The 22617-nt window shown below is 40.9% G+C and overlaps 1 protein-coding gene across 1 annotated transcript in view; it reads right to left on the bottom strand.

Annotated features, from left to right (window-relative positions):
* Positions 1–22617, bottom strand: part of NECAB1 (N-terminal EF-hand calcium binding protein 1) — a 72502-nt gene that overhangs the window by 25216 nt on the left and 24669 nt on the right. Inside the window, exons 4-5 of the mRNA XM_052787236.1 lie at positions 12790–12815; positions 10310–10407 (exon numbers count right to left, since the gene is read on the bottom strand). Coding sequence (XP_052643196.1) covers positions 10310–10407; positions 12790–12815 — 124 coding nt within the window. The remainder of the gene's footprint in view (positions 1–10309; positions 10408–12789; positions 12816–22617) is intronic.

The following is a 22617-nucleotide window of genomic DNA, read 5'->3' as shown; positions in this document are numbered from 1 at the left end:
ACTACTTTTTATCCCTTTGTTGAGCTCTGATTACTCAAAAAGGATTGGTTGAAAAATTCCCACCAAAAATTTATCTAGCTTTGAAATTTAAACACCACAAAAATGCACTGAAGGCATCTGCTTTACTCCACTTTTTTCTATTTTTTAGTGAAAACCCTTTGACAGTTCTTCAGAGTTCAGTCAAGAAAGTCCAGTCTTTAGGACCTTCTTCAACAATTGCTTTAGAATCCTCTATCATTTTGTAGATCTAATGTTGAACACTGTTAATATTTTAGAGGGCTATGTTTGGTCTCATATTAGAACTGAATGAAACACCTGAGAGAAATGGAGGTGGGAGCGGCACCATGCCCATCATTTCTTTGAACAAACAGTATGTATGAAATTTTGAAATTATTGCAATTTTTTTCTTAGAATGAAAAACTGAACTACTTTTTGGCTAAAAGAATCTTCTTTTGTTCTTCTTTCGGCCCAACAATTAATGCATTTTTTTGCTGCAATGTAGCCAACATCTGCCTGGAAGGGTAGGATGGTTTTTTTCTCCATTCAATTTTGTATTCTTGAGGCTGGGCACTGGCAATGCAAGGCACGTAATGCCTAATCTCTAGGCAGCCACATCTTTTATTGGTTTTCTGGCTCTGTCCTTCCCTTTGTGAAAAGCATGAATTTACAGCAAATCTTTCAACCCTCATTCCCCTCCATGGTATTAATTTATGACATCCATGCAAGTGGTGCCTAGCCACTGAAGGTACCTGAAGATAGCAGATAGGATGTGAAAACACACTACTAATGAAAGAAAGATAAATCCTGAGTCTGTGGTTTGCTTGACTAGTTGGATGATAAATATTCTGAGAGGATGTTTTATGATGTGGCAATCAGACAGTACTCACTCTGATAAACTATCTTCTTCATCTATGAGCTTTTAATTGGTATTTTATGTCTTCTAAATAATTATGAGAATCAAAACCACTACTCACTGTAATGGAAGGAGATACAATATATGTCCAATTAAACTAGTGCAATAGAGTAAACTGTCATTAAAAGACAGCCTGAAGCAATCAAATATGCAGGAAGACTTAACTGTGTGCAGCTAAGAAATACATTAGATTGCAGTATTTTTGTCAGTTGGCTTACAGTATTAAGTATTAATCATTGCATGCTGCAGTATGTACTCCTGCTGCTCTTTATGTCTTGAACTTCATCTGTCTGCCTTCAGTGTTTTATGTAATATTAATCCTGAAAGGATTTCTATTTCTTTATAAGGAATAATAAAATGAATAACTCATTTTTGTTCTGGCTTTTCATTTTCAGTGGAATCTGGATATTTTGTCCACTTTAAAACATCAACATGGGAGATGGCTATGGTATTTTAGACTGATGCTGACCTGAAAAAAAATTGGTGATGAATGCAAGGAACAAATTAACTGGATTCAAAGCCAATGCATGAAAATTATTAACCAGGATAAACTGAGTAATACCTGCCTTAAGGTATTCTTTGGCAGCAGGTATTCATTACATTCATTCTGCAAAAGGTGCATTTGTAAAAAGTGCAATTTCAAAGAGAACAAGACTAGACTCTGTGGTAATTGTTAATAAATTCTAATCATGTGCAAAAAATGGTGCCAGCCAATTTAACACAGATTTTGAGAAAATAAAAAAAAAAAATTTAAAACTTCATTTTTGCTCAAACAGAATGTCAGTTGTGGAACTCTATTGTTGACATATGCTTGTCTAGCTTTTTTTTCAGTTATTTTGTTTTGTGATATAATTTACATAATTGCTACTGTTACTATTACTCAAATATGCAATTAAAAAATTCTAGGTATTCTGGTTTATAATAGGTATCAACCCTCCAGAGTGCAGTGATTTACATAATTACTATAAATGCACCATCAGTAACTAAATTGCATGTCCCTGTGTTACTCTTTCAGCTCCTATAATCTTCTCTCTTACTTTGACTGGCTTCTATTTTTAGACTGTTCAAGAAGTTTTCCAGTAATAACAAGGCTGCACTGACTTCACTTAGCTTTGAGGTTTTTTGAGCAAAGCAGAAAAATGAATGATTTCATAGGAGCAAAGAATTAGACATGCTGTGTCAGTCACTGAATCCAGCATCTTGCTGTTGCACACCATGCACTCCCCTTTCTATGTTTTTGCAAGCAACATGTAGAAAGAAGTTAGGGGGTTTTGCCCCCAAATGCTTGGAACTCTATTTCAGAACTTAATTGCTCTATTGAATAAGAATTATCTTTCATTTCCATCCTAAACTTAATATGTTTATGTTTTGCATATTTAAATGCTGGGTATGAACCAGTCATGGTTATTGCTGCTTAAGTGGTGTTTGCTAGTTCACCGAGTCTGGTCCCCAGCTATCGCAGACAGCTGGAAACTAAGCACCACATAGCTGCCCGCTCACTCCCCTCACACAGTGGGATGGGGGAGAGAATTGGAAAAAAAAGTAAAACATGTGGGTTGAGATAAAGACAGTGGAATAGGACAGGAAAGGAAGAAAATAATAGTAAAGGTGGTAATAATAATGATAATAGTAATAAAAGAATTAGAATATGCAAAACAAGTGATGCACAATGCAATTGCTCACCACCAGCTGAACGATGCCCAATTAATTCCTGAGCAGCAGCCCCTGGCCATCGTTCCCCCCAGTTTATATACTGGGCATGACATCACATGGTATGGAATATTCCTCCGGCCAGTTTGGGTCAGGTGCCCTGGCTGTGTCCCCTCCCAACTTCTTGTGCCCCTCCAGCCTTCTTGCTGGCTGGGCATGAGAAGCTGAAAAATCCTTGACGTAATATAAACACTACTTAGCAACAACCAAAAATGTCGGTGTATTACCAACATTCTTCTTGTACTGAACACAAACCATAACACTATACCAGCTACTAGGAGGAAAATTAACTCTATCCCAGCTGAAACCAGGACACGTGTCCTTCATAAAATAGTTGCAAAGGAGGGAAGAAAGTTACTCCAAAGCAAAGAATGTGAGACTTTACAAAGTCTGAAAAGGAGAAAAATTGCAGTGTCCCATTCCTCATTTCCTATGTTGCCTGCCATTCCTTTCCATGGAAGTCTGCAGTGCTTTTGTCTCCAAAAGAGCTGTACCTCTGTATTTACAGGAGGAGTGTGCACTCAGAGGTCATCGCTCTCTTGATTCAGTTTTGAAGAAGTGTACATTAACTGTTCTAGCCAAAGCACCTTCTGGCTTTCATCTATGGAAGAAAGATTTTGCTGTACTTTTGAGGAAGAAAAGAGATGTAGGGAAATGGAATAAAAACAATGAAATAAGGATAATGAAAATATGACACAGAAGAACAGATTAAGGGGGAATCTTCAATATTTGTTTAAACAATTTCCTATTTTCTGACAGTCCTTCTTGGTTATTTTGACGTTCCCTTTACTTTAGATTTGAATTTCTCATTTTGCTGTTCATAAATATTTTCTATTGGCTGTACAAAAGTCCTGCCCAAGTTCATCCAGGAGGTTGCTGTTGTATTATAGTTATTGGATTTGTGCTTCAGATATAAAGTGATAGAGGGTCAAGCTCCACTCTTACACACCGGATCGAAGTTTAATCTTATAAGCACAGTTAACTATAAAAGCCAGTTTCAGTTTACATTAAAGTTAAAAAACTCAATTGCACTATTTCCTTTTGAAATTAAAATATATGATCTAATAAATATAACCAATTTAATCTAAGAAAGAGCTTAGATATGAAGCTTCTTTTTGCTGGAGGTTGGATCACTCTTACAACAGGTACGGTGGTCTTAAGTTACTTTTGAGACAGCTCACAGGGCGGCCTCCATGAGTGCTACACAGACTGCATTTGCAAGGAAGAAGAAACAACTGCATGGGCACTTAGTGCCACTCTCCCGAGTAAGCATCTCTGCCGGGGTCTGTTGTTCCCAGTGATTTCCAATTCCCGCCACTTCGCTGTTGTGCCAGTGCAGAAAGTCTGAATTTTAGTAGTTACTCCAGCAAGTTAAGAGCTGGTACTCTGTTAAGACCATTGTCGGCTCCATGATAGACTAATGGGTTAGGTGAGGCTCAAGCCAACAGTCACCGAAATCACGGAGCAGGAAGCATGTCCCATCCTGAAATCCCCCTGGCACAGTCACTTGGCCACCAGCCAGCTGTGGTTAGACTTTCACCAACACTGCAGTATAAACTGCCCTCAGGAGCAGGGCGGTTAAAATCATCTGAATTGGTCCCTGCTTCCCTGCAAGCCTCAGCTGCCAGCCTTCACTGTGTGGGTGCCGGTGCCGGTGCCAGCACCAGTGGGGACACACGGGGATATGTCGGGGCTGGAAAATGACCCTGTGCTGTTGGCAAAAGGGAAGGTGGGAGGAGAGGAGACTGCTCTTCAGCTGGTGAAAAAAAGTGAACTTCAAATGGGTGTTATGACTTTGATAAAAGGCACTGTCGGCTCAGGGTAAGCCATCACCAGCTCTTCCTCTGTGAGACAGTTCCTCTAGGAAAAATCCTTTGGAGACCTCAGAGCTATTCAAGTACCTAAACTGGAGTCTGGTGCCCTACAGAGACCCACCTGGTTTCCAGCTGCTGCCCCAGAAGGGGACCTCATCCTGCCCGGGGGTCTCATCCTGCCCCTGGGTCTCCTAGAGGTCCTGTGTGCTGTTTGTCAGGCCTGTGCAGACATCTTGGACACCCTTGAATACCCCAGGTTTTCTAAAATACCACTAGACGCCTGTTTAAGCCCCTGAATACTTCTATACTGTCAACTTAATTTCATATGAAAATTACATTTTTGGTGATTAAATGAGCTTTTGCTAGTTTACTGAGTACAGAATAGTTCACCACCACCAGCAGGTTGCATTTGCAATAAACTATAGCAATACCAGAAATAAAAATGATAGAGCAACACTTGTTCTTACTGAATAGCTGACAAATAGCAACAATTTTATGGCTTAATAACTTAAGGAAGACATGTTCTTTAGTCTGTAAGTTTCTGATTTTCAGTACTCACAAGTCAATAGAACCAACATGTCAAGCACCTTAAAAAAACTGGTCTATTTTTATCTATCTACATCATTACCCAGTGATAGATTTTATTTTCTGTGCTGTGGGCTGCAAAATTTCTCTTCATTGTATTTATATGTGACTGCAAGCTACAGAATGTAATAAAAATGCAGCTTGATGAAAATGGTATGTTTATTTGGGTAATAAAAAAGTTAAGATTAAATATTTTAATTAAACATACTTCTGTGTTTTGTTATAAAAATGTCAGAAAAAAAGGCTTAAAGCAGCAAGCCTTCCAATGCATTTGTAAAGTTTTGCTGAGTCTTTAATTTTTAATGCTTCCTGTATATAAGATGAAGAAGAAATGAGATAAACAGAACTATCCCAGCTTGTACTTTGATCAGGAAAATATCGACCTGGCAGGTACAGGAAAAACAACTGACACCAATGATTAATCTGTCCTCACCACTCCTCTATAAGCAACTCATGCAGACTCTCCACCCTAATGAGAGAAATGATCAAAGACCAAATGCCACAAATCCCTCTAAAAATCCTCAGATATGTGTTTCCCTTCCTTGTGTAAGGATAAAACACAAGAGACAAGTACCAAAACGGAAGGACTGTAGCTCCCCTAGCATCCTCTGGTAAGATGGTTTTTGTATTAAAAGTATGTTTCTTGCAAATGCAACTCAGTCTTTTCCCTGCTGAAAGATGTCCTTTGCTATATCTATTTATCTGCATTTTTAGCTCAGCACCTTCCAGCAACGGAGCATGAACCACTCCTACAGCCCTGAGGGCTTCCTGTCTTCCCAGGTGCTGTTTAGTTTGGTTAGGCTGGAGGGATCTGGCCCCAGAACAGTGAAAAGAAGTCTGGTTTCAAAATTTCTTGAACCTACTAACACACTGGAATGTTTTCTCCCATAGATGACTTGCTATTTTCACTTTCAGATAGCACAGGACTGGAAGACTGGAGAAAAGCTCAGTTCAAGAAAGCTGTGCTGACAACTCTTTCAAACCACAGAGGGAAATAAAGTACACAGAAATTATGCTGCAATTACCTTGCAGGAGTCAGTTATCTGCTAATCTGTTGGGTTAAAAATATCTACACACGGAAATAATTTGGAGTGATGGGGACAATTTGGTTGATCTTAATTTAAATCCAGGAGTCCGTAGCCAGGCCAAACTCCAGTTGGTCCTGGTGGGAGATCTTTCTGTCTAAAGGCTGAACAGGTTGGGAATATTTGCAAACAAACCCCAAGGTATTTATTCATTAATGCATGTGATTTTCAAAACTGATTGTGAATTAAAAAAACAACATGTGCAAAAGCTACTTGGTACACACTTGGGTACTGGATTTAAGGATATGATTCAAATAATGCCACACACTTTGGTGTTATCAAACTTAGATTAACATATGCCAAAAAGCAAAATCTATTAAACTCTACATTTGGGGGGGGGTGGGGGTGGGGGTGTGTGTGTAATTTCTAGTTCTGTCTATATCTGGAATAAGGAGGGGTTATAGATTAGGTTTTTAGATTTTTCAGACATGCTGATCCATGTTCAGCTTTTCACTGAAGACTGACACATCTTCCTTCTCCGGGGTTTCCTTGGAAACTGAAGCTGAACAATTTTTCTGGGGCTCTGATTTTGCAGCTGCCTCTCATGCAAAGTATCTACTGAGTATGGGCAACTTGAATTGGAAGGAAAGCAGGGATTTTCTATAGGAAGGATGGAGTGGTGATTGTTTATCTGACTCTAAACTGGATAAATAAAACAAATGAAGTACCAAGTTGCTCCTTTTTCCCCCCAAATATTTAAGACTGAATGAGTTGCGCACCTCATGCCAGAGTGGCATGCACTCTGGGAAAGTTTAGCAGAGACTGATAGTAAAAGGTGCTGAACTTTCTCCAATCCACGAAAAGTCAGAGGGAGTGGAAAGCTCACAGCAACCCTGAGGACTGGGTCCATAACCAGCCCCGTGCTCTGCAGAGTAGAGTTCAGGACCAATCTCGGCAGTTTTTACTTTTAGTTTTTAATAGGATAATTTGGTCCTTGGAAATTTGGTACTGATCACTGGAAACTGACTCAGCCACTATAGGTACACCATGTCTTTGTAGCTCTGACAGCATAGGTCTTCAATTCTGGGCTTTTTTTCTATATATGAATTTTCCAACTAGGTGATGGCTTAGAAGATAGTAATAAATGCTCCCATTACTCAGTGACTATTCAAGGGACCAGGTGGCTGCAGTGGCAGAGCAGTGACAAAGTTTTATTTTGTACTAGGAGAGGAAACGCAAGCCTTGCTCTGATACATGCCAATGGCCATTCATAACCAACCACACATTTCTGAGCACCTGCTTTTCTGAGCTGGGGAGTCAACTTGACCTAGGAGCTACATCACATCTAGTGTGTCACTGATGGTGAACATTTATCCAGGCTATCTCAGTATGCTAACTAGCTTTTGCTGCACCCCCAGCTCTGGTTTTAGATGGATATATTCCAGATTTTAGATCATGAACTTCAATAAAAACTTGGGCTATTTAAGATGGAAATTTTAATTTTTGCACTCCAATGATTTATCAGGTAGTCAAGTCACATAACCTGTCTGTTTCCTGAGAACTGAGTTCCTGTTGTGAATAATCCCAATTTTGAATTGAGAATTTAATTTCTGTACAAAGCTGTAGTTGCTGGGCATATCCTTGGCAGAAAGCTCTACTTTAGAATATTTGAGGATACATTTTTTGTTCGACCATGTTCACACACTGTTTCTACTAATTGGAATTAGAAGTGTTCTTCCCAGTGTTAGCCTTGCTCTAGTTCAGTCACCACTAATGAATAGTCAGTTGGAATATTCCTGAAAGAGAGAAAACCCATTAAGCTTGAATCTTCAGTCAGGAAAACAAAATTCAAAGAAATTGTCATTTGGTTATTCTTTAGATGGGTCCTTCAAGCAGAAAAATGAAACACTTATTAATAGTCTGGATTTTCTTATCCATTTTTCTAGTCAGACCAATGCTTACTTCTTACAACTCCGATTAGTCTACTGGGACTCCTCCTTGTAATTAACTTCTGAGGCAATTCTTAAATGCTGTGTTCTATTTACTTCCAGTAGTTATCAGATGACATCCTGCCCCTTAGCAGTAGTTTAAACACAGGGCTAATTTTTTTTTTTTTTCAAATTGTGCATAGCTAGAATGAACTGATCTGTTGCTTTTTAGTGTCCAGCTCAATGAGGCAGTGAGTCAGCGCACATTCACTTCATTAGGAGTGGAAGATGCACAGCATGAATGGAGAGGCATTCAGCTTACTGGCTCAAGCACTAAATAAATAAGTTACATTTTCAGGTTTTTATTTTTGGCAGTTCATGTAAAATGTATGAGTACTGCACTCTTGCAAACACCCAAACGCCAAAGATAACAGCTTCGCTAAAGCAGCACAGCTTTCTCCCCATTGATCTCTCCATTGATTGACTGAAAAAAAGGTTTTTTCCCCCCCATGGGATCTCACTGAGTACATTTGGCTGAAATTTCTGTTCTTGATGGCTCGCCTTCCAGTGAATAATCTCATGGTGTGGGTCTGGGGCAGGGTTTGGAGGGTCTAGGTTCACTTCCTTCCCTGGTTTATGCTTTCCCTCACCTTTTGAAGCTGTTCCACCTTGCACAGAATATTTAACTGTTCAGCCAGGGAAAAGGAGCATATTACCCAAAGTCTTGATGCACTTTTGATCAGACATCTAGCTAGGATGTGGTATGAACGAGCAGGTCTGAACAAACGAGCAGGCATGACCATAGTGAAATGAGTGCCAAGTGGCTCAGCCGCCTCGCACGTCCTGCAGCACAGCTACATCCCCCGCCAGGCAGACGGATGGCGAAACCCAGCTGGGAAATGTCTCCTCCCTCCCGGCTGAACTTCCCCTCGCTGCGCAGGTGGGCAACAGCCCTAACACCTCCTCTTTGCAGACTCTGAGTGCTGTTTTTGCTTAAAATGCCTGAAATGGAAATGAAATCTTGTTCTTGGTTGGGAGGTTTCACTCAACCCAAATTTCTGTGTCTTCTGTTGTTACTACCAGAAATACTTTCAAGTGATTTACACTGGCCAGTTATATTTTGGGACTAAGTAGTTTGGATGCACAGCTGCTGCCTACAGGATGGTTTTATAATCATGAGAGTACTGGGGTTCAGCTTCAGGGAACACGGGGAGAGATATTCCAGCCCTTTTTAATCTCTTTAAGCTATCCTGGAATCTACATTTAACAATAACATAAATACAACTCCCCAGTATGTCTCCAGATGACTCTTGCCTACCTAATTTAATGGTAGTCATTAATGTAGTTTAGGTCATTAGCATCTTTTACTAACATGTTTTCTACTTCAAAAATTTGGATTTTTTTTTTTCAAATTCAGACTGTTTCCAAATACTGATATGCTGATAATACTTACCCACATTTGGCATGGGTGTCCTGGTTTCAGCTGGGATAGAGTTAATTGTCTTCCTAGTAGCTGGTACGGTGCTATGTTTTGAGCTCAGTATACGAAGAACGTTGATAACACTGATGTTTTCAGTTGTTGCTAAGTAGTGTTTAGTCTAAAGTCAAGGATTTTTCAGCTTCTCATGCCCAGCCAGCGAGAAAGCTGGAGGGGCACAAGAAGTTGGCACAGGACACAGCCAGGGCACCTGACCCAAACTGGCCAACAGGGTATTCCATACCATGTGACTCCACATCTAGTATAGGAACTGGGGGGAGTGGGGGCAGGGAATCGCCGCTCGGGGACCAGCTGGGTGTCAGTCAGCGGGTGGTGAGCAATTGCACTGCGCATCATTTGTACATTCCAATCCTTTTATTATTGCTGTTGTCATTTTATTAGTGTTATCATTATCATTCTTAGTTTCTTCTTTTCTGTTCTATTAAACCGTTCTTATCTCAACCCACAAGTTTTACTTCTTTTCCCGATTTTCTCCCCCATCCCACTGGGTGGGGCGGGGGGGAGTGAGTGAGTGGCTGCATGGTGCTTAGCTGCTGGCTGGGGTTAAACCACGACAATAGGACATGGAACCCTCTCTTAGTACGACAATATGAAGAACATTCTTCAGATTATTCGCAAAGACAATTTTGGTTATATCCGAACTAATACTTTGCAGACAGAGCTTTACATCTTTGATACTCAACCATTTTGACATGCCTTTTCCTACTGGACTTCTGCTACAAACATGTGTATGTGGAAGAACTTAAATATGAATTAGTAACTTTAGATAAGAAAAATACTGGATACATGTTCAAATAAAATATATAATGTAAAGAAATTTTCACATTTTTACTTACTTTCTTTGTTTTGTCCATTGCCTTCAGTATGGTTATGTTTAAGTCTTCCAAGACAGATAGAACATTTTCATACTCTCCTAAGTGCTGCGAAAAATATTCTAAAAGAAGAAAACCCACGTCACCCATTAATGACCTGAAAAATCAATATTTCATTAAATATCAATTTTATCAAGTCTGAATTCAGTTATGGTATTATTAACTATCTAAATATATAAAATGAACAAGAGTTACAGTGAAAAGGATTATTTTATTTTTAAGTTTTGTATTATTTCCCCCTCAAAAATCATTCCTGGAGTACCAAAAATACCAAAAGCAGTGTTTCAAAACATTTTCTTTCTGTAAATGCATTGCCAAATTGACAAAAATTTTAAATATCAGTTTGAGAGCTGAAACAGACCTATTTTCAAAAATCTACATTTTCTTTCTAAACTGGATTTTTAGTCTAACAGTCTGCTTTACAATTACTAGCAGGAAATGAAGTTTTCATGTGTATGTACTAAATCTAATTATATTGATACAAAAATGAATAATTCTGGTAAAACCCTTAGAGGAGATAAGATCAAATGGGGGCTGTTGTGAGTCAGGGTCAGCTGAGACCAGTTGTTTCTCTCTGAGAAATGAAGAGACCATGAGTTGGCCAGATAAGCTTCTAGTCCCAGGTACTGTGATTATATTTTCAACGAATATGACACATGCAAAATACTTTTAACAAAAATTATGGAAATAACATAGGTTGCAGGATGCCTTTGCGTAGCTGCTCAAAGCACAGGACATTTTAACAGAAAGAGCTCATATAAAATCAGGGAGCATAACTCAGAGGGATTACAGCAAGAGAAGGAGGCAAACCTGGGAAATCATGACCCAAGCTCCCATTTGGTAAATGCAGCAAAATACAATAAAGGGAGGACCAGGAAGGTATAAGTGTGAAAAAGAAAGAAAGAAAATTATGTTAAAGCTAGAGACTGTGTTAGACAAGGCATTTAGACATCCGATCACCTGGAAGAGCATGAAAAACAAAGTCTAAATGACAGACAGAAAGAACAAGATTAGATAGAAGCTTTCTGAAATAATAAATAGCAATACTTTGAGGCTTTTAAGAGGTCAGCATGAGCTTCTCAGGGGAGTCATGAAAGCATAAAGTTTCAGGAACGCTGTAACATAACCTGGTATTGCTGAAAGGTTGAATGAAATGATTTAGAATGAAAACGTATTGTCAGTTAGTATCCTGGAAATGAAGCTTCATTTCTGAGGAGAACTGAGATAACTCAGAAAGAGGTGTATAATCCCTAGCTTAAACGTGTGTCGAGTAAACTCAGTATCAGATTCACAAAAGAGAAACACTGTAGTGGCAATCTATGAAAAACTTAAAAGGCAGCTGAAGCAGCCCATATTCAATCAAAACAGACAGTAAACAGAACCAGTGCTAGGCTGACACCCCCCTCAGCCCTCTTGCTAGCCTGAGGTGGCTAGTGGGGTCAGGTACTGAGCAAACCTGTAAGCCTCCAATACAACACCAACAGCAGTAAATCCCTTGTAGAACAAAACCACCTGTCTTCCTTGGTGATTTTTATATAATTTTGGCCAGATGCTCAACCAGCAGAAGTCGTCACAGCCCAATTCACTTCAGCTGAGTCTCGTGTCATATATTTATAAGCCACAGGCTGAGGTGTTTCTTAGTGGGTTCTTGGTCATGGGTAGAGTCACCTTGTGGGTGAGTAAATGGGCTGTCATGCAACATGACAGTATTTTCAGCTTTTATAGGTTTTCAACATTGTTGACCATTAGAAAATTTATCAGACTACCATCTTTCCCTCAGAAATAGGCTGGTTTTGACAAGTATTACTGTTTTTCTGGCATTTTGTGGGAGGACTTGCAGAAATTTTCTGTGAACTGTTTTTTGCTGTAAGCAGCACTCCTACATCAGGTGCTGTAAGATCATCTAGAGAGCAAACAGGGTTTTGGGAAATGACTCACAGCCCAGGATGGGTACAGAAATGGGTAACTGGGCCAAATTCTAAGCCTTGTGGGAATTTTTTGTGATGAAGGATGACAGAACTTGTCAAACTCCTGTTCTCACTGTCTCAAGTTGGAGGAAAGTAATGAATTTTCCTCTAGTGGGGTACTAATGTGATACTTTGTGGTACTTCAAAGTGATCAACGAAATAGAAAAAATATCTCACATGAAAGGGAAATAAGATAAAAGTGATCTATCTATCTTTACATCAGAACAGATCTTGAAGCTCAGAGAATGTGAAGTATTGATTAGGAAAAAATATTTTTGAAGTCATTTCTGCATGTAATGGATGACAGAGTCTGAAAAGATTGAGCCATCTGCATTTTCTCAGGAGTTCTTTCAATGAAAATTATTTTCTGTTTGAGCTACAAAGATTAAACATAAAAAAAATCATACCACATAGTATGTTCACTTGCACAGGGCTGCTGCAGGCATAGATTATGTACTTGCCCCAAAAGAAACTTACCACAGAGCTCTTCTGTGTCAAGATTGCTGGAAAGATAAGAGAATAGAAGGTTAGTGAGCGTAGTAATATTTTTTGTTGCATTGGTAAATAGTAGAACTCAAAGATTAGCCTGACTGGGATATGAAGGTTCCCTGCCTGGGCTGTAGCAGGAGGTGTGAGTGCCTGGCCCTTGCTGGCCTTGCTCTGCTGCCTTAGGAACGCTTGTTCTAAGCTGAAGGCTGTAGCTGTGCTGTAGCCCTTCTGAAGCTGGCTGCAGGTGCAGCCTCCCTTTCCAATCACATTCCCACTGGCACCTTCCCACTCACTGACAACCCTCTTTGAAGTTCCTCACCCAGCCTTTGTGCATCATGGTGCAGAGTCCCTGCTCCTCAGGCTTTACGTGTTTGGTCCCAGTGCTGGCAGAAATCCATCTAAACACCAGAAATTGGATTTTTCCCCAACTTTCTGCCTGTACTCTTCTTCTGCAGCTGTCATGCTGGACAGCATGGCTCAGAGAGCTTGTCCCTCCGTGCTAAATGGGGGAAAACCCAGTAACTTTCTCCTGTTTGCAATCCTCACTGTGCAATAGTGCTCTGTGGGAGAGACAGTACAGTAGGAGGATAAAACCAGACATAGCCCATCAGCACACATAATTTCTAAGATCTTCTGGCCATACAAAACCATTTCACCAGTATTAACTTCAGCAAAATTAGTGATGTGAAAAGTATAGCTGTATTGCCATATTCCCATGCCAACATTACATAAATACATCACTGTATGCAAGTATTCTATACAATTCAAAACTCTTCACTTCAAACAGATTTCATCTTGATCCACTCTGAAGTGATATTTTCTCTTAAGCAATATTTTCTCTCTGAGGCTTTAATAGTCAAAAGAAAAAAACATTTGACCTACAGCTCAATTCTGAAAGTTAGCATATTGACTTTCTTCCAAGGAGGAGAAGAAACTGATTATTAAAGAAACTTAAAAGCATGAATGTCCTTTTGGAATCTTGCTGAGGGGTGAATATTGAATGGATGATTGCACTTAGGATTTTTTCACTTATCTTTTTAATTTAATGGGATTTTTTTTTAATTGACCTTTTAATAAAATGATGACAGTATTATCTTAAAGTCACTTTCACCAATGCTAACTTTCATACATCTGGCTTTTATGTCATGATGGAGAGAAACAGACAGAAATTGCAGGATCCTGGGTTGTCACAAACTTGCATACTCAGGGCTATAAAAACTTCTGAACACTTTTAATTGATGATGTAAATGAGATATTCCCACAAGTTTTATTAACTGAAGGTGACCTTATCTGCATTTGAACGGGCCAGGTTAAATGGTTGCAAATGAGTCTTGCATCTGATTTTTCCAATGACCTTGGTGGCAGGTATAATGAAATTCATAGTCTGTAAGAATTGGTGTTGAAGCTGAGAAACTTAACTCTTAGGTCAACAAACTATGTGATGGGAAGAAGTATCTGTTGACTCCTTAAGGCTGTTCACCACAGATCACTATGGCATCAATGATCAAATGTGTCTGACCAACCACTTCTTCAGTTTAGCAGTCATTTTTGGAACAGTCCAGATGTTCGCTCCTTCTATGCAAACTGAAACCCTGAAAGCTGGAAAATTGCCTGAGTCAAAAAGCAGTGACAGAATGTGATGATGTTAAATGACAGGAGTTTGCTGTTATGATGCTTACTCCTTGTTTGTCGTCCCTGCATTTTCTGCCCCTTCACATCATCTGCCTTAATGCCTTGTCTTTGCAGAAGACACTTCTGCATTTCTTAATGTACAGCTTGATAACTGTGTTTAAAACAGTGTTTCACATCGTTAGCCCATCAAATTCATGCTCTCTTTTCAAATTTTCATATTAAAATCCATTCTGGTCCTTGTTCTTCTGCAGTATCCTCAGCAGTGTGGCAGCGATATAGTAAGGCAGTGGCTTGGGGGCTCTCAGCGTTTCTGTCATCAGAATATCGCTGTTAGTCCTATTGACAGGAGTGACACAGCTGCAAATGGACTACGAGTAAAAATGGAAAAGTATTTAGGTGCTGAATTCATTTTCAGTTAGAATTGGGCACCTGAATAATGAGAAAATTATTGTCCGAAGTGATTTGTGCAGCAGCTTTCAGGAAGCCTGCAACAGAACATAGAAATGACACAAAGAGCATGGATTTCAGTCTAGCATACTCATAGTATTTCTTTCTCTATTATAAATACCCTCTGAGGCTGCATTGCTCTTGGCATCCTGTTTTAAGGGGATGCTGTTCTAGGCAGGGAAACTATAATTTTGTGTCACTGATTATTTCAGTCTCTCAGAAATAATAACATGCTGCTTCAAACAGTTGTGAACGAACCTAGAAATTCTTTTTCTGTATACCAACAGTTTTGAGCTCCCTGCAGTATGCTACAGAAACAATTAAAGAAGTTGGGCATATATTTAATACTACAGGAGTGAGGTGCACACCAGAGGGCTCTTTCTGCAACTCAGTACTCAGGTTTATAGTGGGCACCTCTTCATGATTTCGGTGGGTATGTATGCCAAGGATGCTTCTGCTTAGACCTATAATGTGGCAATGCTGAACATGTTATTTGCAATATTTGCTGGATGACTCGTGTCCAGGAGCCAGCACTCCACTCATGATAAGCACCTGAAGCACAGGGTGCAGACAAATGCATTCACATCATGTCAGCAGGACCATTTTTTAAACTTCTGCTCTCAGTTTGCTTTCTGACTACCAAATGCAGTCCTTTTACATGTCTGACTCTGTGTCTAAAATGTTCTCTACCTAATAACATGAGCTATTTTTAAAGGACTATTACAAATATTCCACCGAGCAGTCCTGATCACTGCCAAGTTGATCGCACCTGTTGCTCAGTGACAGAAACATAAGCAAATTCACTTCAATAAACTGTGGCAAAAGTGCCTATTTGTGATACCTCTGGCAGTGGCCCAAAGCGTAGGCGTGCAAAGCAGCTGTGATCACACTCTTGTTCTGCCCACCGCAGTCAGCTGTGGGCTGGGGCCAGCCAGGGAGGAGGGAAGGTTAAAGCTATTCCACCCATCCACTGGTGTGAATCCACTGATCCACAGCCCCATCCATTGACCTGACACATACCATTCTCTGGCATGAAAGGTACCTCTAGTCAGAGGTACCAGCAGATCTGGATATTTTCCCTGGACCACAAGAAGAGGCAATGACATCTCTTCAGTACAGGAATTAATTATATACAAAGTATAGACTCTAGCATCTAAAGCAGTTGTTATCTTGAAGAATCCAATACTATAGGAAAGACTTTATGAACTAACTTAATTTAGGAAACTCATTGCCATGACTATCATAGCTGGAGAAGGGTAACACTTCCTTCTTCAGATCTCTCTTGATTCTCAGATATGAGATGGATTTATTTCAGAGGCTTGAACCAACTCTTTTTTTGGGTCCCATCTTCATGTCTCTTTGCTAAATTTGGTTTTAGGGAGGAAAGTTTGAGGCTGGTATCTCCTATTGTTAAGTAGAAGCATATAATTTGTGACTGAAAGGAATTAAGTCTTCCTTAGACTGTGCAAGGGCAACTGAATAGTCATCCATGGACAGTTTTAGCCAAAAAGCTGTAAGCTCTTAGCAACAAGAAAGCCTGCATACCATCCCACTTCAGGTCACAAAATGACATAAGTGCTTTAACACTACAGAGGGTGTTGTGCACAGGAGTCTTATGTGTGTACTTCCATTTTAAGAATATTCTGCTTCACAGCTCCTTTGCAACATCAAAGACCTTTTTGTTCAGGTTTGTTCAAGGTTTCCTATCAGTGGAGGCAAAACTGCCTTTTGCCATCAGTAGGATGTGGTGTTGGGACACCACATTGGCCTCTTGCCACAGAAAACTGAGAGGAGGAAGGGGCAAAAGTGGGACAGAGCTCCTGGGGCTGGCCCCTGGGGAACCAAACTTCCCACTGCCCCAAGGACACTGCTGCTCTTCAACCCCAGGGCTAGCTGGACTGTGCACCCTCTGGCCTTTCCAAGGCAGCAGCCAGCTTGGCTTTCTGGGCTCTGACACAGGCAGTGGGGTCACAGCTGTTTTAAAGTCACACGTTTAGCTGTGCTAAATAATTGCCTAGTTTGCTTGTGCTTAGCTCCAGGCCAAGTGATAACTTCAGAATCATCACTTACTGCTCTGTGTGTGGCAGGACTGCAGGAGAGAATAAAAGTTTTTTGGCTGACTGACAACTCATCTGAAAAAAACCCACCCTAGTCCTTTGCATTAGGCAATGATTCACAGGGATGCAATGACAACACAGCTGGCTAGCCACCTCAGTCAACCCAGCTATAACAGTCTCTGTGTTGCTAAAAGGGTCTTAATAATACTATTAAAAGTGCATGCTAAAATCTGTAGACAACTGCACAAGGGCTGCAGAGCTATGATTTTTTAACAGAGTCTGAATGATACCAACCTCAATGAGGAGATGAGAGGCAACATCATGGTGGGTCTCTTGCCACAAGGAGCAAATTTCTGAGTTTTCACCCCATAGAAGATGATAATGTTTCAACTTCTGGTTTTGTCCCAAAATGATTTTTTTTTTTAAACTGAGATTAGATTATTTATTGTTACACAAAATAAAATGTTTATCTTGGCTAATTAAACTCCTTGGAAATGCACATGTTGATAGAGATACCAAAGCTGCTGTGGGTCTCTGGGAAACTCAGATTCTGCAAGGGACCAGGGCCTCAAACTACACCTATCATTAAGCAATGAGCTCACTGCTAGGAAACCAATGTTATCTTCTGAAGAATTGAACTGAAATGAAACATTCTAGGTCAGCTCCATTTAGGTCAATGCAATTGAAACTACTCATTACCATTTGATTTTCCCAGTGTGAGCAATTCTCATTTTTTTTTCTGCAGAAAGCTGAATTTCCCATTGTAAATAATCATTCATATGGAAAATTTCCAAGCAACTCTCTTTGCAGCTTGTCTGTCTGACCAGAGGATCTGTTAGCATCAGGACTGTGTAAGTTATTCTCAGGGAACTTGTTTTGTTCAGTCATGAAATACTAAACTATAATCAGCTCATTCTGACCAGTATCTTGCCTTTTTCTCTGTACTTCATTTCCAAACTGATTTCTGTAGCTATTGTCCTGAAAAGTCTGACAGTTAAAGCCAATAGCTGCAATTACATCTCTTAGATAGTAGCAAACACACCTTTCTGATGTCAGTGCTGCACCATGTGCCTGAAATCCATCATATCTGAGAAGACGTGGCAGTCCAGGGAAGTTCTCACTGACTGGAAAAGGGAAAACATAACATGTCCCTTTTTTAAAAAGGGGGAAAAAGGAAGACCCGGGGAACTATAGGCCAGTCAGTCACACATCTATGCCTGGCCAGATCATGGAGCGGATCCTCCTGGAAACTATGGTAAGGCACATGGAAAATAAGGAGGTGATTGGTGACAGCCAACATGGCTTCACTAAGGGCAAATCATGCCTGACAAATTTGATGGCCTTCTACGACAGGGTTACAGTGTTAGTGGACAAGGGAAGGGAAACTGATGTCATCTACCTGGACTTGTGCAAGGCATTTGACACTGTCCTTCAGGACATCCTTGTCTCTAAATTGGAGAGACATGGATCTGATGGATGGACCACTCAGTGGATAAGGAATTGGCTGAATGGTTGCACTCAAAGACTTGTGGTCAATGGCTCAATGTCCAAGTGGAGGGCATTGATGAGCGGTGTTCCTCAGGGGTTGGTGTTGGGACCAGCACTGTTTAACATCTTTGTGGGCAACATGGGCAGTGGGATTGAGTGCCATCTCAGCAAGTTTGCCGATGACACCAAGCTGCGTGGTGTGCTCAACAGGCTGGAGGGAAGGGATGCCATCCAGAGGGACCTTGACAGGCTTCAGAGATGGGCCTGTGCGAACCTCATGAAGTTCAACAAGGCCAAGTGCAAGGTCCTGCACCTGGGTTGGGGCAATCCCAAGCACAAATACAGGCTGGGTGATGAGTTGATTGAGAGCAGCCCTGCAGAGAAGGGCTTGGGGGTACTAGTGGATGAAAACCTGGACATGACCTGGCAATGTGTGCCTGCAGCCCAGAAAGCCAATGGTATCCTGGGCTGCATCAAGAGAAGCGTGACCAGCAGGTTGAGGGAGGTGATTCTGCCCTTCTGCTCTGCTCTTGTGAGACCCCACCTGGAGTACTGTGTTCAGCTGTGGGGCCTCCAACACAAGAAAGACATGGACCAGTTGGAGCAAGTCCAGAGGAGGGCCACAAAAATGATCAGAGGGCTGGAGCACCTCTCCTATGAAGACGGGCTGAGAGAGTTGGGCTTGTTCAGCCTGGAGAAGAGAAGGCTCTGAGGAGACCTTATAGCAGCCTTCCAGTACCTAAAGGGGACCTACAAGAAATCCAGAGAGGGACTGTTTGCAAGGGTGTGTAGTGATAGGACAAGGGGTAATGGTTTTAAACTGAAAGAGGGTAGATTTAGATTAGGTGTAAGGAAGCAGTTCTTCACTGTGAGGGTGGTGAGGCACTGGAACAGGTTGCCCAGAGAGGTTGTGGCTGGCCCATCCCTGGAAGGGTCCAAGGCCAGGTTGGATGGGGCTTTGAGCAACCTAGTCTAGTGGAAGGTGTCCTTGCCCATGTAAGGGGGGGTGGAACTAGATGATCTTTAAGGTCCCTTCCAATCCAAACCTTTCCATGATTCTATGAAATTCTTACTTAATCTAAAAGTTGTAATTTTTAAAAAAGGTCAAAAACCAATGGATTATTTTCCTCCTGTAATTTTTTTTGCATTCAATAATTCCTTTTTAGAAAAAGGCACTTTTCACTCACCTGCAGTTCATCTAATTAAAGAGCCTGTCTGTATCTCATGCTGGTTTTAGTAAATCTTTTTTTTTCATCATTGTACTTAGAAGTTCATTATTTTTTTCTGTGAGCTTGTATTGAACCGTGATAAATCAGCAATAGCATGAGACTAAAATATGCCTTCCAAGTGAAACAAAAGAAAACCATCCAAGGCACAGATAATTACTATCCTTAGACTACTATTAAACTACTGAGGATTTGTCATTATTATCTTTACAACCAGAGTCTTGAAGGAAGCACTTCATGCTTTTCATGCATTTCATTTTGGTTTCAGTGCACAGTACTGGGCTGCAGGCCGATGCAGTCAGATGGTTCCCACAATTGCAAGGATAATGCTAACCAACTTCTTGCTCTCAGACATCAAACTCACATCCTTTTGGATAGGCAGATGATCTCAGCACTTCTCTCTTGACCCAAAGGAGGAACTAGGGCTCTGCTAATGAAGACCTGGGCAGGAGGGAGGGAGGTGGATTCACTTTGGGGCTGAGTCCTAAATGTAGACAGCCATATGTGTGCTGGGTGTCCAACCTCCCCTGCCAGGCAAAGGAGCCCCAGTGTATTCAATGAATTTGGGTCTTTTTCAGTACACCAGCTAACAGAAGCCTGAGTAATTGCATATAACACAGGTATCTAGCGTTGTTTCAGATGCTCCAGCATTTCTCCCACCACCCATGTCCCAACCACATCTCCTGTGTCATCCTGTCCACCTTGGGCTGATGTGTCAGGTGGGAGCATCTTAAATGCCTTATGCCTGGGAAACAGTGCTGAAGCCTAAAGGAGCAGAATTACTTAGGTGCCAGTGACTTCACTGACTATGAGGGAGCCTTAAACACCCTGCTGACACATACACATGCAAGTCTAGATGTGTCTTCATAGTGCCAAGTCCCAGCCCTACATGTGCAGTACATGCAGCATGACAGACTCTCCCAAATGCCCAGCACAAGCTCAGGGCTGCAGGTGGCTGAGGCTCTCAGGTCCTCATCAAACCCATCTCTGGCTTGTGCATAGTTTAACTTGTGCCACACACAAAGGCTTAATGGGACCTCCCTACCTTTGGGAGGTTGCCTGTGCCCCAGGTTTGCCTCCATAGTTCTAGCATCCCTCCTACCTTGTAACTAGGGCCCTGGCTGAGGACTTCATATTACCAATGAGAAAAGTGAAAAAAACAAGTCTGATTCCCCACTGGCTCATATGAGTCAGTAATCAGTGAAGCATTTACCGCACTATCTCTCTGGCAGTGCTGCAGACTGAATCTCTTTGAGATCCTCTGCATATATCTTAGATTGTAACTTTGCCAAATCTTCTCTTTATCTTCTGACACCTTTTCCCTGAGGATGCCATTATGCAAAAACAATTTCCCTGAAAGTTATGACTCAGGGGAGGGAAGGGAGAAGGATAAGAGTAAAAGGGAGGTTTACATTTGCAATGACTGCTAAAATCTATTCACTAAACCATTAACCATGCCAAGGATTCTTGCTCTGCTGAAATATAGGCTCGTCACAGTTGACATTAAAATTAAGCAGGGGCAGATTTACCAAGGAAATGAGCTGTGAAAGCATTCACGCCATAAGCCACAAATTTCAAACTTTTCCTGCATACTTCTCTCCATGTATGTAAAGACCTGTGCTGCTGATACTTTTCTCTACTTTCACTACAATTATTCAGGCAATAACACATGTAAACAAAACAGCTATATTCCTGCAGAGCTAGCTCCTCTGAAGCTGAACTGTGCTGTAATACTGTCTTGCAGTATTCAGTAAAATGTGAAGTCCAGGTAATGCAATCTATTAATTGTTTAGAGCATGGTAACCCCACAAGTTAGGGTTTTCTGTGTTGGGATAATTGGGAGTTTAAATAGCTTCTTCAGCAATATTACAACCCCCAGGCAGCTGCACTGAATGTACACACACATTGGATATAGAAACCAGATGAGAGCTCATAGAAAGGTTGAGATACAAACTAGGTAGTAGGAATGATGCACGCATTATTTAAAGTACTTAAAATATCAAGTTTACAATAAAAATATGACTTTGTCCCTGATTAGATGCAAATATGGGAGGAAGAAGATCTTCAGTTTTGGATTTGGTGTGTACATTATGATTTACTGATTCAAAAGGGCCAAGAAATGAAATAGCAATGGAAATAACACCAAAAAATTCTTCAATATTTTTCAGGTGGAAAGTCAGCAAAGCCAGTCACATTCCATGATTCTTCTTCCTATTTAATCCATAAAATACTCTTGTGCTCCAATCTGCTCCTAAAAATAGTTCTTAGGAGAATATGTTAAGAAACTTAAGGTTGCAACACCACTCCTCAGCCTTAAACTTCTCAGGTATTGTCTTTGTAAAAGTCTGCAATTTTTGAAAACATAAAACGCTTCTTGTAGTTAACATCACCAGCTCACTTCTATCTTCAGGTGGCTTTGAGCATCAGACCGTGATAGCCTTTGCCTTGAGCTGTGTGTATTGATTTACATTCGTGCCATGATAGCACAAATTGCTATGCAACCAAAATGAGTGTTTCACATTCACTTCATAGAGGAGTTAATAACCAGGATGCTCCAAGACAGCAGAGCATGTGGGTCTTCGTCTTCAAAATTACTTCAGCTATGACCTGCAGACCATGTTCTTCATGAGCTGTGTGTTGTCACCCTCCTTGTCAGCCATGGGAAAGACTTTTGATGCCTTTGCAGCACCTGCATTTGCCTCCAACACCCTTCCTATTGCTCCCATCAGCCCTGCAGAGCCTCACTGAGCACTGTGTAGCTTGGAGCTGAGGTTGTGGGGGGAGGGAGGGGTGAGGAATCCCACTGGGTTTTCTTCACCCTCACAAAACTCTGAGGAGGTTAATTCAGCTTTCAAGTAGAGTGCATTGAGTTTTTTTGAGGTCTCAGGACAAGCACTGACAAGCTCCCAACTGTGACATTACAAATGTATAACATAGATGTCATGTCAAATATATGTCAATTCAGG

This window comes from Harpia harpyja, chromosome 5 (genome assembly GCF_026419915.1).
Source record: "Harpia harpyja isolate bHarHar1 chromosome 5, bHarHar1 primary haplotype, whole genome shotgun sequence".
Classification (NCBI taxonomy): Eukaryota; Metazoa; Chordata; class Aves; order Accipitriformes; family Accipitridae; genus Harpia; species Harpia harpyja.
Note: the sequence above shows the minus strand (reverse complement) of the source record. Positions and strands in the feature narration are given on the sequence as shown.